The sequence below is a fragment of the Lagenorhynchus albirostris genome, chromosome 2 (assembly GCF_949774975.1).
Source record: "Lagenorhynchus albirostris chromosome 2, mLagAlb1.1, whole genome shotgun sequence".
In the NCBI taxonomy this organism is placed as follows: domain Eukaryota; kingdom Metazoa; phylum Chordata; class Mammalia; order Artiodactyla; family Delphinidae; genus Lagenorhynchus; species Lagenorhynchus albirostris.
The window spans coordinates 154,315,206-154,332,386 of NC_083096.1; the positions used below are offsets into that span (position 1 = coordinate 154,315,206).

A 17,181-nucleotide genomic window follows, 5' to 3' on the forward strand; every position below is an offset into this window, starting at 1 on the left:
TCCATCCACCACCTCCTCCCTCTCTGCGGAACAGACTAGGGTTTGAGGGAAGAGGACGCCGCTCAGGGTCCCACTGTCCTGGCATCAGAGGGGAAAGACGGGGGCTAGCTTTGTTTTGTGGGGGCGGCTAGCTTTGCATTTTTTCCTTTGTGGATCACCACCCCGGGGGAAAAAGTCGGCAGGTCTCCCCTTCTCTCGGTGCCGAATAGCTCATCGAAGAACACTATCCCCGCAATCCCGAACCCGCAGCAGCCCGCAGGCCCGGCTTAGGCCCCCTCCTCCTGCGAGCCCGAGGGTCCAACCGCCCCCACCCCCCATTTCGGGCGTGGGGCGGTCGGGGAAGGAGAGCGCAGCTGTCCTGAAATACAGATCCACCAGCAACAGCAGCAACGCACCGGCTGCCGACAGGGAGAGCTGAGCACCCCAGCGGCCCCCCCCCCATCCCGCCCTCCGGCCGGCCCGCACGCGCACTTTCCACCGCTGCCCGCCCCCTTCTCACGCCTGGGACGCGCCTCCCTCCCGCAGCCCAGCCCCGCCGGCTCCGCTCTCCGCAGCCGCCTGCTCCGGCTGGGCCAGATCAGAGCCGAGCATGGAGCCTGGGGAGCCCCGGGAGCCCCGCGAGCCCGCGACGGGGGCAGGGACCGCCGCGGCCCCGCGCTGGGAGGAAGCCAAGACTTTCCACGACAACCTCGCGCCCAAGAAGAAACCCAAATCGGTAAAAGCAGGGCATGGGTATGAGGGAGGGCAGGGGGCGGGTCACCGGAGAGGGGGTCGTCAGCCCTCTGGAGAAGGACCCGTGGTGCCCCTCCGAGAAGGGACGCAGTTCCTCGGCACCAGAATGCGCCAGGCCGTTGGCACGGGCTCGGGTTTATTTTTGGAGCTCTGCTCTGGTGTTTTTCTTATCCCGGGTCTCGTGTTCCACGCCAGGATCCCCCTCCGTCATGCTGTCATCAGGGCCCAGCTCCAGGCCGCGGCCCAGCCCCTCCCCTTGCGGGCAGCCTGGGGCGAGCGGACAGCATTTGTTGGCAAAGCCGGTTAGCGGCGCCTGCGGAAGCGCCCCGGGCTCAGGTAACGCGACTCTGAAAACCCGGCTCCTTGCTGTGCGCTCCGGTTTCTGCCATCTGGGCACCGGGCTCCGGACCCGAACCTCTGCGTTTGGGGTCTGAGTCAAGGTCCTGCGCCTTGGGCTCGGGGTGCCGGGTTCCCCGCGTCTTAAGAAGAGGAGGGAGCTGCCCTGGAATCTGCTCTCTGCGTTTAGGGGCTCTGCGTCCCTGGTTCTGGGATCCCGACGCTGGACTCTGCTCCCCAGCTCCGGGCTCTGCTCGCCTCACAGGGGAGCCTTCGCTGGCATCGACATCTCTGCGACCTCAGTGGTCGTCTCATCCCTTGGGGATTCACACAGAGGAGGGAGCTCGTCTCCCCATTGGACAGATTCATGATGCCCTCGTTGGTCCCTGGGCCTTGCTCACTCCAGCCTCCCAGATCTCAGAGCTTGGGAAGGGGATAGAGGATCGAAGCTGGCTCAGAGCATCCTCCAAAGAGCTCCAGCCTGAGACCCTTCCCATAAGGCCCACCCTGTCAACAGTCATTCCCCCAGAGCACCTCCAGGCCTGCCCAGCAGTGCGGATTGAGAATGAATTAGACTGAGCTCACAGAGACCCTGGACATGGTGAGTGCTCAGGTGAAAGACCCTAGCAGTGGGAGCATAGAGGCGGGAGTGACTGCCAACTCAGGAAGTCTTTTAGAGGTGGCATTTGAGCTGATTTTAAAGCCTGAGTAGGTGGACTTTCCCAGGCAGAGAGGGAAACAGGCTGGGCAAAAAGCATGACTGATGTCTTTGAAACTGAGAGGATGCAGGATCTGAAGGAGAAGAGTTGAAGTGATGCCAGAGACCCACAGAGGGCCTTGAATGCCACATTAAGGAGTCTGAACCTTATTCAGTGGGGTTAGGGGTCTTAAAACTAGGTTCCATGAAGCCCCATGTTTCAGGAGGTCTACCCACATGTGAAGCCAATTCATTTTCTTTCTTCCTCAAACTATGTTTTACACAAGTAAAAATAGGTGATAAAACTCAACTTACTCAAATGTGTTGTTGGACATTTTAGCACCTTGGAGACTGCCAACATATTAACTTATGCTACATACAGGTTGATTACCGTTTTAGCAAACCTCAGAATAAAGCATTTCCTGTGATCGGTTTTAATAGAAGAGTATCTTGAGATTGCTGACAATCGTTGCTGAGTCTCCTGAGGGTTGTAGTTTAAAACAGAACAAAACAAAAAAAGCCTTTTACCTGGGGCTTCCCTGGTGGCGCAGTGGTTAAGAATCTGCCTGCCAATGCAGCACACATGGGTTCAAGCCCTGGCCCAGGAAGGTCCCACATGCCACGGAGCAACTAAGCCCGTGCGCAGCAACTACTGAGCCTGTGCTCTAGAGCCCGCATGCCACAGCTACTGAGCCCACATGCTGCAACTACTGAAGCCTGTGCACCTAGAGCCCATGCTCCACAACAAGAGAAGCCACTGCAATGAGAAGCCCGTGCACTGCAACTAAGAGTAACCCCTGCTCGCCGCCACTAGAGAAAGCCTGCGTGCAGCAATGAAGACCCAATGCAGCCAAAAATAAATAAATAAGATAAATTAAAAAAAAAAACAAAAACAAACCTTAAAAAAAAAGGCTTTTACCGTTTGCAACCACTTATTGGTGTGAATCAGGGCTTTCTCAATGCTGTGCAAAAACCGACAAACTGAAACAGAAACAAACTGACTAGATGATGAAGCTTAAATCCACACTGGTCTCCTGTATTCATTGGTTGACATGATAATAAATATAGCGTGAATATGTAATACATTTGAATTTATGGTATAAATTTATACCAATAAAATATGGTACTATGTGCTTTACATATTGGGGCTCCTTGCAAGAGTTCGTTTGCATAAAATGTCAACCTACTTTTAAAAAAAGTATGAAAACCATTATGGAGCTATGGCAGGACTTTTCAGCAAGGGATTAACTCGGTCCATTTTCATTTTAGAAAGGTCACTCTGAGGCTGTGTTGGTGGATGGATTGGAGAGGGTGTGTCTGGTAGCAGGCAGATCAGTGAGGAGGCTGGTCCCTGCCTGGGGAGGAAGCTGTGGGATGGAAAGGAGGGGATGGACATTGGGAACTAGGGTGGTGAGTGGAGCACACCAATCTGTTTCCTCCCCAATCACCAAGGAACCCGGGGAGCTCAGGCCCAGTCGTCAGTTATGACCTCTCGGTCAGCCCCTGGCCCTCACTGTTCTCTGGGAGGCAAGGAGGCTGGTGGCTTCCTGGTCCCTACTCCTTCCTGCAGAAACCCCTCCCCCCTACAAGCTATTCTGGGGGCTTTGGGCCTCCTGGGCCCCATCAGGGCCTGGCCTAGGCTTATTCTCATCCCCAGGACTGAGTGAAATATTTAACCCCCAAAGGCCTATAGGAGGCCCTCACCTCATGAGGTCAGAGGACTTCCTCAGTCCAAACCTGTTTTGTTCCTCTCTCCTCCGGCAGCCTTTCTCACTCTAAGTCCTTCTAGAAATAACAGCTTTTGGCTATGTTCCTATCTTGGGCCCAACAGGCAAAATCACTTTGGCCTCAGTGAGAGCTCCTCAGGCAGGCTGGGTGGGGCTGGACTGCCCCCCTTTATCCCTCCATTCCTGTCCCCCAAGCAGGAGTAATCAGCTGAACCCCCCAATCCCCCCCCACTCCAGTGAAAGACAGGGAGAGCTGGCAGCACCTTGGCTCCCTGGAGCCCGGTGTTCCCAGGCTGAGTTCCTGGTCTGGGGTAGGGGGTCTCTCTGACCCAAGCTTCAGTCTGGCATCTGGACTTCTTTCTGATTTCTGGAGGAACTGTCTCTAGATGCACCTGACATCACGGGACGGGGTGGCCTCCCTCTGCAGCGAGGTCCAAGGGGGTGTCTTAGTGCTTGGCTTCTCCCCAGCTCCGACCAGCCCCTTTCACTTGTTCCTTCAGCTCCGCCTGGAGCCCAGACAGGCTGCTTCTCTCTCCCAGCTGGCATTCCATATTTCCCACAGCGGCTCATGCCCACTAGGCCCTTAGACTTCTCCTCACTTGTACAGAGTCAGAGCAGGCTGAGCAGGGAAGCAGGGTCCTTGCCCTGGGGCCCTCCATTCTGGGAGTAAAGAGAGCCCTGCCCTGAGAAACCTCGCTCTGAGGGCATGGTACCCCTCACCAATTCTCCCAGATCTGAAAAGGGAGGGCTGGGGTGTGAGGAGAGTCCCAGGGAAGTACCTGAAGTAGCAGGGGTTGGGGTCTTCTGCGAGTGATTGAGGAGGGGCGTACGGGGGTAGGGTGCTGCTGTGTGGACAGAGGCCAGGCTGGAGGCCAGAGACTTGGGATCTTATCCTGGCTCTTCCTTGACTTTGCTGGGTGACCAAGAGTAATACTCTGCCCCTCTCTGGGCCTATTTCCCCATCTGTAAAAGAAGGAAGTGGAGACTCCTGGGACCAAGGCAGCTGGGATATTTTTTTTGCAGTGGCCAGAGGTGGGATGGGATGGGATGGGGTCTGGGCCGGTCAGCCGGAGGAGACCCAGAACATAGCAGTTTGGCAGGGACTGTGGGACAGAAAGTGACGAGCGAGACCTTGGCTGGCTGCCTGAGCTGGAGCCTCCGGCTTGGGAACCTGCCCGAACAAGCTGGAGGGTAGCTGGCTCCCTGTCCTTGAAGGGGTGTTGGGCCTGGCCCTGGGGCAGTAAGCCCAGGGGGCGAGGCATTCTCTGCCCTTGCCCTGAAGGCCAACAGGCTTCCTGGGTTTATGAGAGCGGGCCTCCCCACGCCCCCAACCATACCCTTCCCATCCCTGGCCATCCGTCTATCACCCCTTTTCTTTCATTTTTACCTTCCTTCCCTGAAGGCTCACGGTGGCTGAGGGGTTTGGGAGGTACCCAGCCCAAGAACACACAGACACTTGGGGGCGGTTGGCAGCTGGGAGAGTTACTGGGCTGAGCCCCAGAGGACAGGCACCTGTCCTGCCAATGCCTTATACTCACCCTGCTGGGCCCACACACTGTCTTGGTTGGGATAAAAGTCAAAGGCAAACTGAGGTCCATCTCCTGAGTTTGGGGACTCTGGTCTTCTCTTCCTACCTGGAGGTTCTAAAGCTTCATTAGCCACTAGCCATTCATGGCCACTTAAATTTAAATTGATTAAACTTAAAATTCAATACAATTAAAGATTCAGTTCCTCTGTCTCACTGACCATATTTCAGGTGGCTCCCTAGCCACATGCAGCCACACGGAGAGCACTGGACGTTTCCATTATCACAGAAAGGTCTATTGGACAGTGCTCTTCTAAAGCATGCACAGATCTCTGCCTTGGGGATAGATCATAAGCTCCACGTGGGCAGGGATCACAACTGTGTGATCCCTGCCATGTCCCCAGCACAGTGCCTGTCACATGGTCATCACTCAGTGTTGTCAACTGATTGGGACCCAGGCTGGACTCCAGAGAGGAGAAACGGGGTTGAGTGCGTGACCTGCGGGCTGTAAGGAGCAGGCCAGCATGCAAGGTCCATTTATGAGTCTTGCCCCCAACTTGAGTCCCTGTTTCCTCATCTGTAAAGTGGGAATCATAGTCCCAGGATCGCTCAAGTCACAGAGATGTGGTGGGACTCTCTGGGTGTCTGTGAGTCCCTTGGGGACCCCAGGGATTATGAAGGGTCCAGCTGCTGCCTGTGGTGGCATTCCTCTCTCCCCATTCTGCTGGAGGTGCCAAAGGAGTTCGGAGGCCCTCCCAGGCCCCTGAAAAAGGCCTTCTGCAATCTAGCACCTGCCTACTCTTCTGGGCTCAACTACACTCTGCTCCCATGCACAGAGCTCTGTTCACCTTTGTGAAGGCACGGCGTATGTGCACACCTCCTCATGCCTTCCTTCGCCCCACTCCTCCTTCAAGGCTTTGCTGAAACGCCTCCTGTCCTATGACAACTTGCTCTGAACGCTTGTCATCGAGACTTTGCTTTCACCTGGTTTGAGCACTCATTTCAGTCCCCTTTGCTTCTCTGTTTACCTGTCTTTCTCCCCTACCAGCCTGTGACTCTGAGGGCAGGGGCCAAATCCCTACCAGTATCATTCTCAGGCAGAGCCCAGTTGCTTGGCACAAAGAACTAGTAAATGTTTGTCAAATTTGCATCAACCAAAACAATATTCTCTGAGCATTTACTATATTTCAAGCAATTTGAACAGAGGAGGGCACTGCACTGGAGTTTCTAGTTCATGTTAAATTTGTCATGGCAAATACTGCCTCCCATTAAACTATATTGCTTAAAAGTTCAGAGACATTAAATATTTACTGAGCACCTACTATGTGCTAAGCACAGTTCTGAGCACTACAGATACAATATATGAACAGGATAGTCCTGGTTCCTGTTCCCTGAGAACTTAAGCATGGTTCCTGCTTCTAGAGCTCTGTCTAGAAATAGAAATAGTTAAATAAGTAATTATAATTTAGTGTTTAATTTTACCACAAAGGAAATCCTTAGGAGAGGTAGCAAGCCCATGACTAGGGGTAAGGGAAGGCTTCCTAGAGGTGACTTGTAGTTTGAGACCTGAAGGCTGGATGGAAGTTAGCTGGAAGGGCAGTCAGGGGAAGAGCACATGAGGCAGAGGAAACGTCATGTGCGAAGGCTCAGAGAAGGTAGGGGGGAGGTGTGCTTAGACATGAGAAAGTCAGATTGAGCAAAACGGGGTAATGGGAAGGTGACAGTGGAGACAGAGGTAGGGTCTGTCATGAAGGGCTTCCTACTCCATACTCAAGGCTGCCGATCCAAGTGTGAGAAGGGTGGGTACCACTGAAGGGGGAGGCGGGGCATGATCAGATCTGAATTTGGGAACAATCCCCTGACAACACTGTGGACCACGTATTGGAGGGAATGAGAGATGGTGATGGGCCGGACCATGGTAGGGAAGACAGAAAGAAGTGGATGGATTCTAGTAGAGTTGGCAGGTTTTGGTGACTGATTGATGGAGGGAAGGGGGTGAAGGAAGAGGGAAGACTTGCGGTTGACTTCCGGGCTTCTGGTCTAGGTGATGAGTAGTTGGTGGTGCCAAGCGTTGAGATGAGGAAAGCGGGGAGGGGACCAGGTTTGGGGGTGGAGAGAATACTGGGAATTCAGCCTTGGGCATGATGAGTTTGAGTGTCTATTAGTCAACTGGGGCAGTTAGATATATGAGTCTGGAGCTCAGGAGAAAGATTTGGGCTGGAGATAGAAGTTCTTATATAATTGTCATGTTTCTGGGCACCGCTTCTTCCTAAGGGCATGTAGCTCCCATTTTATAATGGAAGCCATCTGGAGACCGTCTTGAGCATCTGTCATACTTTGACTACATACACTGTATTCATTTTTCTCTCGAGTCCAGATGGCTGGCTAGATCGCAAACTCCCTGAGGGCATATGCCTCCCATCTGATTGTCCTCCTCCGTGGGGAGCCATCAACTCCCTCAGCCCCCAGTTGGGTCCTGCAGAGGGGATCCTGATCTAGGTCTGCCCCTGCCCAAGGCTGAGCTCCTTAGGGCAGAGGCTGGACCTGTGTCTTCTCCCTGTCCCTGAGACCTGCCTCAAGAGAATCTGAGAGTCAACCCCTTCTCCTGCGCCCCTGCAGCCCAAGCCTCAGAATGCAGTCACCATTGCTGTGTCTTCCCGAGCTCTGTTCCGCATGGACGAGGAGCAACGGATCTACACGGAGCAGGGTGTGGAGGAGTACGTGCGTTACCAGCTGGAACACGAGAACGAGCCCTTCAGCCCTGGGCCGGCCTTCCCCTTCGTGAAGGTAAGGGGCAGTTCCACCACTGGCCATACGGTGCCTTCATGGGCGTTAGAGAAAAGCACTCCCATGGGTGTATGAGTAAGGAAAAGGGGTCCCCTCTGGGCAGATGCCACCACACAGGAGCATAGCTTGGCAAGTGGACAGCCATTGTGGGAAGAAGAGGCCACCCCATCCTCTGGACTAATGCAACCCCACTCCAGGTAACCAGCTTAGTGCATGGAACCTGAGCTGGATTTCGACCCCCACTCACCCTTTTAGTGAGGCACCCCTGGGCAATAATCAACGCGCACAGTGGCAGAGACTAGGAGGAGATAGCCCGCGTCCACTGGCCTCACCCTGAGCCTGGCCCCAGACCTCCCGTCTCCTCCCCGTGTTGGATCCCAACTCACCCCTCCTCTCCAACCCTGGCTACCAACTCCAGGCATCAGTCCCTGGGGGTCTGAGCCCGAGGGTCCACTCTCCCATCCAGGCTCTGGAGGCTGTGAACAGGCGGCTGCGGGAGCTGTACCCTGAGAGCGAGGACGTCTTCGACATCGTCCTCGTGACCAACAACCACGCTCAAGTGGGCGTCCGTCTCATCAACAGCATCAACCACTATGGTGAGCATGAGGGCTTTGGCCGTGACATGACCCCTACCGGACACCCGGGGTTGGGGTCACACCTCTGCAGGGTGCAGGTAAACCCACTGGAACCTCGAGCTCAGAGGGGTGTTGGTAAACAGGCCCTTTTGTGTAGCCTGCTTGTGTGGCATTGCCGTATTCAGGGTGTAAATAGTCCCACCATGGCTGATGTCAAGCTACCAACAGTTGAACAGTCTAACTGGCTCCACAAGTCCCTGGATGCTTAACGTTCGGCTCTTGCAAGCTGGTACAAGCCGGCTCCAGCACATCGCCGCACAGGCCCCACTCCCTATGTGATTGGGCAGGGCACTTGCTGCCCCTGTGCCTCAGTTTCTCTCTCTGCAAGGGGGCTGACAGGCCTTAAAGTCTGCTGGCGGAGGCAGGTGCAGTCGTCAGAGTGAAGGGACTTTGTGTCTTAGTCCAAACTCTTGTTTGAAAGTAATAGACCCTCCAGAGCCAGACCTTTCAGCTGAAGAAAATGATTTTTTTTTTTTTTTGGCTGTGCCGCAAGGCATGCGGGATCTTAGTTCCCTGACCAGGGATTGAACCTGTGCCCCCTATGTGGAAGCGTGGAGTCTTAACCACTAGACTGCCAGGGAATTCCCGAAAATGATTTCTTATTAGGTTACAGGTGTGCCTCTTGGAACCACAGGGAAGGAAGTGAAATTGGGCCCACAAAGGCCTGAATCCCAGTGCTGGCAATCTCTCCAGGGCTTTTTTTTCTCTCTGGACCACATGAGCCCTTATTTCTGCTTCTCTCAGCAAATCTGTTCCTTTTTTTTTCTTTTTTTTCTGTCTCTTTTTCTCTTTCTGCAAACTAAGTTTCTCTGCTTTTCATGAATATGGCCCAAACTGACAAGTTTACAAGTCCTTGTTCCTTGTTTTCAGCAACCAAGAGAGGCCAGTTGGCATTTTTAAATCCTAATTTCAAATTGTTAGGAGCAGGGGTGATGTTCAAAATATTTAACCACCTTGTGACATAAGTACCGAGGAATCAGGAGAGACACCACCTGTGGTACTGGGGCAGAGTCCTGAAGGACCCCTGCTGTGCCCTTCCACTGTGGACCCTCCTGTGTGAGGGGCTGGGGTAGTGATGGGGTAACTCAGTGGGCTCAGAGCAGCAGCCATTTAACAGCAAGCAAAGTTTTACAACCTGCACAGACATAGGTACTAGGTGACTCTCAGCCCAGGCTGGGAGGGAATCTCATTGGCCCAGCTTGAGTCAGGTGCCTACCCCTATCCAGTCAGCTATGACCAGGTGGGGCCACGAGCCACGAGGCTGGGACCTACTTTTGTAGTACTGTGATCCCCTGAAAGGGGATATTACTGTGAGCCAGGCAACTCCTCCAGAGATGTGATCATCCCCATTTCATGGTCGAAGAATGGAGGATCTCAGAGAGGGGGAACGCTGGCCTAAAATCACTCAGAGAATCACTCTGCTGCCCCACCACCACTCAGAGCCAAGATGGCGTCCATTGAACACGGAGGGACCACTCTGAGGCCCTGAGGGTTGACCCAGGCATCACCTGGGTACTCTCTACCTCCTCTCCAGACCTGACCATTGAGAGGTTCTGCATGACAGGCGGGAACAGCCCCATCTGCTACCTCAAGGCCTATCACACCAATCTCTATTTGTCGGCTGATGCAGAAAAAGTGCAGGAAGCCATCGATGAAGGTGAGTCAAACTGGGGAAGGAGAGTGTGGGGAGTCTGCCTAAGGGGTCTCAGAGATGGGAAGCCTTGTCCTAAAGCTCTGAGCAGGCTCTAAGGGTTGCCATGGTAACTGGAAGGGGAGGACCGTCCTTAATTCCTATGACCTGTCCTGTCAACTCTGAGAACAAGGCCTCACCTATTTCACTTATTGCCCATCTATTCCACTGTCCCACCTCCTGCCCTACCTCCTGTTAAGATGCCTTTACTCATCAGCATCACCCAGCCTTCCGTTTCCATGGGAACCCTCCTTACAGCCCAGAAAGCTACTCCCTTCCAAGAATCTTCCAGGTCAGTAGGAGTTCTAATTCCTGTGTGACCATGGGCAGCCTCTGTCCTTCTCTGGGCCAGTGAGGAGGGAAATCAGTACCTAGTCCAGCCTGAGCACTAGAGTCTGGGAAATGGTCAGCATTCCAGCACCCGGGCCGGCCAGTGCTGAGGTGAGGTTAGAGACACAGCTGCAAGCGCGTGTGTCTTTCAAGGGGCAGTTTTGGGGATGGTATGCATAGTCTCCTGACAAGGTGTGTTTCCCTATTGTTCACGGAAGAAGACAGGCTCACAGGGGAGGAAGAACTGCCCCACTGCCCGAGAGGGCTCCTCAGGCTGAACGCTACTGTTACTTATTTATTTTGACATTTTATTGGAGTATAGTTGATTTACAATGTTGTGTTAGTTTCAAGTGTACAGGAAAGTGATTCAGTTATACATATATATATTCATTCTTTTTCAGATTCTTTTCTCATATAGGTTATCACAGAATATTGAGTAGATTTCCCTGTGCTATACAGTGGGTCCTTGTTGGTTATCTATCTTATATATAGTAGCGTGTGTATGTTATCCCAAGCTCCTGATTTATCCTTCCCCCCAGTGTTTCCCCTTTGGTAACCATAAGTTTGTTTATCAACCAACGATATGTTTACTTTCCTCTTCCTCTTTCATGCTGTCTCCTGCCTGGAAGCCTGGCCTCTCTCCCGCTGATGCCTCACTCCCCTGAGATGCTTGGGGTTCCAAGAGACTTTCTTTAACCAGGAAGCGGAAGCCATTTCCCTAGACAGATGTCACTCCCTCTGGTTGGGGTCTTGGCATTGGTCCGTATGTGTGCCTCTATATGTCTATAATTTAAGCCCAGGCTAGGGAGCAGGGGATGGTCAGGAGGCAGGCCTTCCCCAGGTCCGGTGGTTCTGGTTCATCATCAGCACTGGCAAAGCTGAGAAGGTTCCTGGCCTGATGTCCAGGGCCTGGGCCTACTTATACATCCTCAGGCTAGTGAAGTTGTGGTGAGGCTGGCATTGCTCTTTCCTCCCAAAGCTCTGCCTCTGTCCAGGCCTGCGACCCTAGATTCCCAAAGAGCAGGGCTGACATGGCCTTTGGAGAGGTGAAGAATTGGGGATGGGCTGAGCCCACTGCCTGAGTCTCCAGCCTCCTGGTACCGCTCTTTGCTGTCCAGTGAGTTCTAGTTGGAGTCAGGGTTCCCAACAGGCATACTGGTCCATCTGGAGAAGCCCAGAGTCTGTGCCACTGTGGCGGCAGACTGAGGGGGTGCCCACACCCACCTCACCACAGACTGCAGCCTAGAATCTCAGCCCCAGACAGAGCTGAGCACCCTTAATTTTATCTTGGTCCAGAGAGGGTGAGGGACTTGCCAGAATCAACAGCAAGAGAGTAACTGAGGCCCAGCCAGGGTCGGGGCTCCTTCCCAGCCCCCCTGTAGATCTACATCAGGGGCCTGTGAGGAGCTCCAGGAAGGACAGTGGTGGCCTGGGGGACTCGCCCTTCCATCCAGGACTGATGTTTGTCTGGTCCATACCAGCATGAACTTACTAGATATTAAAGTATTGAAATTCCCCCATGCCGATTGATAAATAGCTCCTGCCCTGAGTCCTCTGAGTGCCCCCTGTTCCCTGGGACACCTCCCGGACCTTCCCTCAAAGCAGCAGCTAAAAGGGAAACCCTGGCATGGGCTGGGGCCTTCAGAGTCCTGCTCAGAGCAAAAGCCACTATCCATTCTTACTGGCCCCTTTGGAAATATTCTGAATATTAGCCCTCATTAGCCGGCCCCTGAGTCCTAGGTGAGGCAAGCAGGGCAAGGATAGCCTGAGATAGCCCTCTCCTGGCCCCCAGGCAGGTGTCAGGGCCCTATTACCTAGACGAAGGCAGACAATGCTTCCCTTTCTCTGCCCAGGGATCGCAGCCGCCACCATCTTCAGCCCCAGCAGGGATGTGGCTGTCTCCCAGAGTCAGCTGCGGGTGGCCTTCGATGGGGATGCTGTGCTCTTCTCAGATGAGTCGGAACGCATCGTGAAGGCCCACGGGCTGGACAGGTTCTTCGAGCATGAGAAGGTCCACGAGAACAAACCTTTGGCCCAGGTGCTCCACACACTCCCCAGAACCCTTGAGTGGAACAAGGAAGCTCCCCAGAACCTGTCCTTGGCTGGTACCTCCAGCCCAGAACCAAACCCCAAGCTCAGCCCAGAATCCAGCCAGGTCCCCTCCCTAGGCCTCCGGCCTTCCTCCCTCTCACCTGACCCCTGGGTCCCCTCAGCGAGCTTCTGCCTCTTCTTTGAGCTCCCATCTCTCTCACTGCATTCCCATCCCCGCTTTGAAGCCCACATTCTCTCTCTAAGCCCCTCTCTGAAGCCCCTACGTCTTCTTTGCAGCTCCGTTATGAGGTCTCCATCCCCATCGCTTCTCGGCCTTTTGGCTAAACTCAGGTGTAGGTCTCTATCCCCTTCCTGAAACCCCCATCCTCCCTCTAAGCTCCCGGCTCCTCTCTGAAGACTCCATCCTCTTTCTGAGGTCTCCATCCCATCTCTAAAGTCCCCATCCCGCTCTGAAGGCCTCATGCTCTCTCTCTGAAGCTGCCATCCTCTCTCTGGAACGCTTGTCCCCTCTAAGAGATTCCCCCACTCCTCTGAGAGGGATCCCATCCTCCCAAGAAGTCCCTGCTTCCCTCACTGAAGGAAAGGAAGAGTTGGGCTGGTGCCCTTCACTGGGGCAAGGAGATCCAGCTAGTGTGGGGTCTGGGCAGCCCATCTGCTTTGGGCCACACCAGCCCTTCACACCTCCTGCCAGCCATCCCTTGGCCAGGGGCTCAGAGACCCTTACTCACCCTTAAACTGCTCAGAGTGTCACTGAGAGCAGAATACGCCCTAGAGCTGGTGGAAATTCCTTGGGGTTGGAGCTACTGGCATTCTCCAGCCCTCCAGGGAGCTCCTATCTGTGCTTTTAACAAAAATCTGGGTGCTCAATAACCCCCAAAGCCTGTCTCTCCAAGAGCTCAGCAGGCTTCAGCTCTGACTCCAGAGTAATCGTTTCATTTTCTCTCTTGTTGGTTCCCTCTGAAATCCTCGGTAATCCAGAGCGGGACCGTTTTTCCACTAAGTGGTAGGCAGAGCCCCAGGAGACCACTGCTTGCCCCAGGTCACCCAGCAAGTGAGGGGTCTCCAAGATTAGAAACCCACCTTTCCCGATTTCCAGCGGCGTTACAGTTTTCTTCTTCATCATCCTCTGGTTCTTTATTCACACCTCCTCATGAAGCTTCATTGCTCCAGGCACTGTAGAGAGTAAATCCTTTCCCTGACCCTACAGAGCTGGAGCACGACACCCTGAGCCACTCACCTGCCCCAGGGGCAGGGTTGATATCGGGCAGTGACACATGGGTCTGTCTGTCGCAGCTAAAGTCCATTCTGATTGAAGGGTGCCCATGCCATAGTTACTAAATACTCAATATCCTCCCTGCTGATGAGCACGAAGGCCACACTTAACAGAGTTGCTGGACAGACACCCATGTACCTGGTGGGCTGCTATAGTAACAACCCTGGTATGGTTTTTCTGACGCAGACATCGCCAGTCACAGCAGTATGGACACCTAGACTGCCATAGGGACCTACAGCCCAATTGATGCATGCAGTGGCCCGAGCAGGCATAGCAGAACTGAGAGATTTAGAGATCCTGAGAAGCTTTCCCACCCCAAACAGCAAGATCCTAGTGTTATAGGTAGGCGCCCAGCAGCGGAGGGGCAAATGTTTGGGAGATGGGTGAGCTCACAGTGTTCCTTTGCCTTCTCATAGGGCCCCTTAAAGGGTTTTCTGGAGGCTCTGGGTAGGCTGCAGAAGAAGTTCTACTCCAAGGGCCTGCGGCTGGAGTGTCCAATCCGCACCTACTTGGTGACGGCACGCAGCGCAGCCAGTTCTGGAGCCCGGGCTCTCAAGACCCTGCGCAGCTGGGGCCTGGAGACAGATGAGGCCCTGTTCCTTGCGGGAGCGCCCAAGGGCCCCCTCCTGGAGAAGATCCGCCCACATATCTTCTTTGATGACCAGATGTTCCACGTGGCTGGGGCTCAGGAGATGGGCACAGTGGCCGCTCACGTGCCTTACGGTGTGGCGCAGACACCCCGGCGGACCACACCCACGAAGCAAACCACATCTGCACCGTAGCTGAACCACCAGCTTTGCTGACCCACGTTGCTCCAGGCATGGCTCCATGTCATACACGTCGCCCAATGGACACTTCTAGTTCCTCACCTCTCTGCCCTTCTGCATGTCCGCCCTCATCCCTGTGAGTGAGGTACTTGTAGGAAATTAGGCAGACTGGTCCGGCATTCTCACCAGCTCCCCTTTTGGGCAAACACTGTGCCATGATCCTGGCTCAGAAAGTAAGACTGTGCAGAAAAGCTGGGTTTCAGGGGGAAGTTGATGGGACTAAGGGTGAGAGGGTCAGAGCAGCAGGATGCCTCAAGAGGAGCTTATAAAACTAGCTCAGTGTAGTACAAAGAACACTGCTTTGAGAGAGATGGGATCTGGCTTCTCAACTTTGTCCTGGCATTGTGCACGACTTTAAGTTTGAGGTGACTAAGGATGCGGTGCACTGGTGAACTCTCCGTCCTTGCAGGAGCCCCTGCAGCCCCTTTGTCACCACTGCCAGGGGAGAACTCTCACTACGTGATGAGTCAGCTTCCCCACCTTTTAGGGGGTTTTCAAACTCTCCTTTAGCTAAAGAAGCTTGGTTTTATAAGATTGCCCTCTTTGAAGGAAGGATTCTGAGCCAGGGCTTCTCCTGATATATATGGTACCTTTGTACAAATTATAGAAGGACGCTGTCTCTAGAATGAATTGTGAAAAGACGGCCCTTCCTCTGGGCTGACCCAGACCACGCTGGGGCACACAGCTTGGTTAGCAGGATATAGGCTGGATTTTGGCCCCTACCGGCTCCTCAGCCTAGAGGCCTTTGTCAAGTGGGCAAGGCACACAATCGTCCACAGCAACCTTCCCTATAATTTTACACGTTTGGAAACCACTGGATGAGATGACCTGTCTACTTCCTGTGATGCCTTAATCTGAGTCATCAAGGGTCAGCTGCCAGGTGCAGGGTTTGTGGAAGGAGGGAGGGAGTGAATTTAACCTGCATGCAGACTCTCATCTGGCCAGCAGGGGGCACTGCAGGCCCTCCCTGGGAAGGCGCTTTACTAGGCCTGCTCAGTGCTTCCTTTGCTTTTGCTTTTTAGCCAAAGTTAATTTGTTGCTGCCTATCAACCCCCTCACCTCAACCCTCACTCCCTCAGTGACTGTGTCCTGCTCTGCTTGCCAAGTAGCCCTGCTGGGGGGAAGAGGTGGAGAATTGGTGTTTAGTGTTGTGAGCTCAAATGCAAGGAGAGAAACCTTAGGGGCTGAAGTGGGAGGTGGTCCAGGCTGAGCCCAAGGGAAGGCCTGCCTGGAGTGATATAGGAAATGTGGGGAGGTCAGGTCTGATGCAGTGACTGGTTAGAGAGGAAGGAGCTGCAGTGTGCATTAGCAAGATTCTCCAGCTATGGGATTGTGATTGGAGGTAGCGAGCTCTTGGTCACTAGGATGCTGTCAAAGGGACTCCAGGATGAGGTGACCTCCCCCTGCGGTGCACTGGTGAACTCTCCATCCTTGCAGGAGCCCCTGCAGCCTCTTTGTCACCACTTACAGGGAAGAACTCTCACTGCTTGATGAGTCAGCCTCCTCCTTTGCTGACCAGCTTGGCTTTCTCCGGAGAGAGGGTGGGACCTCCAAAGGCTGGTCCCTCAGGAAGACCCAGAAGGGGTGAGGAGACGTCAGTGGTGGGGACTGATTGCCCAGCTTCCTGGGCGAATCCCAGCTGTGAGCAAGCACTTTATGAAGAAAGCCAAAGGTGTCATTGGAGGTGTGTGCAGGGGAGCTGGAACACTTCTGGGGGCAGGAAAAGGGGTGACAGGCCACATGAGGCCTGACCTTTATCCTTTTGAGGACTCAGCCCAGGGTCTGAATGGGCACAGGTTCTGGGCAGTGGAGGGCAGGATCGTAACGTCAGAAAGATAACGCAGGAGGGAGAACAAAGTCAGAAGACTGAGGTGGTTCTGGAAATGAGCAACAGTTTGGGTGAGAAGAGAGTCCTGGGCTGGGCTTGTCCTGTCAGTGCTGGAGCGGCTGAGAGGCTGGCCATGGGGAGGAAGGGCAAGGCTGTGCTGGGTGTCTGGGCACCGCCAGGGGACGGGCAGGTGACGAGGATGTCCTTGCACAGGATCATGCCATCAACAGCCAGGATCCTTCTGGCCAACAGAGGAGGCCTCAGGGCAGAGGGTCTGGTTTGGAGCTCTTTCCTCTGCCGAAGCTCCCAGCCCAGCCAGAGATACTGTGAGACCTAAGGACAGCCTCCAGCAAACCGAAAGGAAGTGAGAGAAGGAACTCAATCCCAGTCAGTCTTGACCTTGGCCGAACCACACAAAGGCCTGCTTCTCCTTCCTCTGGGGTCAGAATCACCCCTTGGGGGAGCCTCCAGGGCTCACAGAGCCAGCTGGTAGCCATGAGAAGCCTGCAAGGCTGGGCACAGCCGAGGCTCACTTCATGGCACTAGGCTGTGTGACCAGGGTGGACACACGCGCTGCGAGGGCAGCACCGGATGTCATCTAATTAAGATGCACCGAGGGGTGCTGAGACCAAGAGGTCCTGCCCCCAGGGCCTCACCATAAACACCCCTGATTCTTCCAGGTCTCTCGGGAAGCAGGAAAGCGTGATGTGGGAAGCAGCAAGATAAGGCACCGTAAAAGCTG

General features: G+C 54.2%; 1 protein-coding gene across 2 annotated transcripts; it reads left to right on the top strand.

Moving 5' to 3' along the window:
- Positions 1-538: 538 nt before the first annotated feature.
- NT5C1A (5'-nucleotidase, cytosolic IA) lies at positions 539-14,976 on the top strand. 2 transcript variants are annotated; one of them, XM_060140460.1, is made up of 7 exons: positions 539-715; positions 7,637-7,804; positions 8,271-8,400; positions 9,974-10,096; positions 10,347-10,421; positions 12,313-12,497; positions 14,201-14,976. In XM_060140460.1, the coding sequence occupies exons 1-7, from the start codon at positions 590-592 to the stop codon at positions 14,564-14,566; spliced, it is 1,173 nt and encodes a 390-aa protein (XP_059996443.1). In that variant the 5' UTR covers positions 539-589; the 3' UTR covers positions 14,567-14,976. The 2 variants fall into 2 exon arrangements, with proteins under 2 accessions (XP_059996443.1, XP_059996444.1); XM_060140461.1 differs by lacking the exon at positions 10,347-10,421.
- Positions 14,977-17,181: the final 2,205 nt, after the last annotated feature.

What these genes read in the sequence shown, in the direction of transcription:
- NT5C1A (XM_060140460.1), top strand. Translation starts at nt 590, where the DNA reads ATGGAGCCTGGGGAGCCCCGGGAGCCCCGCGAGCCCGCGACGGGGGCA. An exon ending in CAACAGCATCAACCACTATG is followed by an intron (nt 8,401 to 9,973) that starts GTGAGCATGAGG and finishes CCTCCTCTCCAG; the next exon opens with ACCTGACCATTGAGAGGTTC. An exon ending in AGAACAAACCTTTGGCCCAG is followed by an intron (nt 12,498 to 14,200) that starts GTGCTCCACACA and finishes GCCTTCTCATAG; the next exon opens with GGCCCCTTAAAGGGTTTTCT.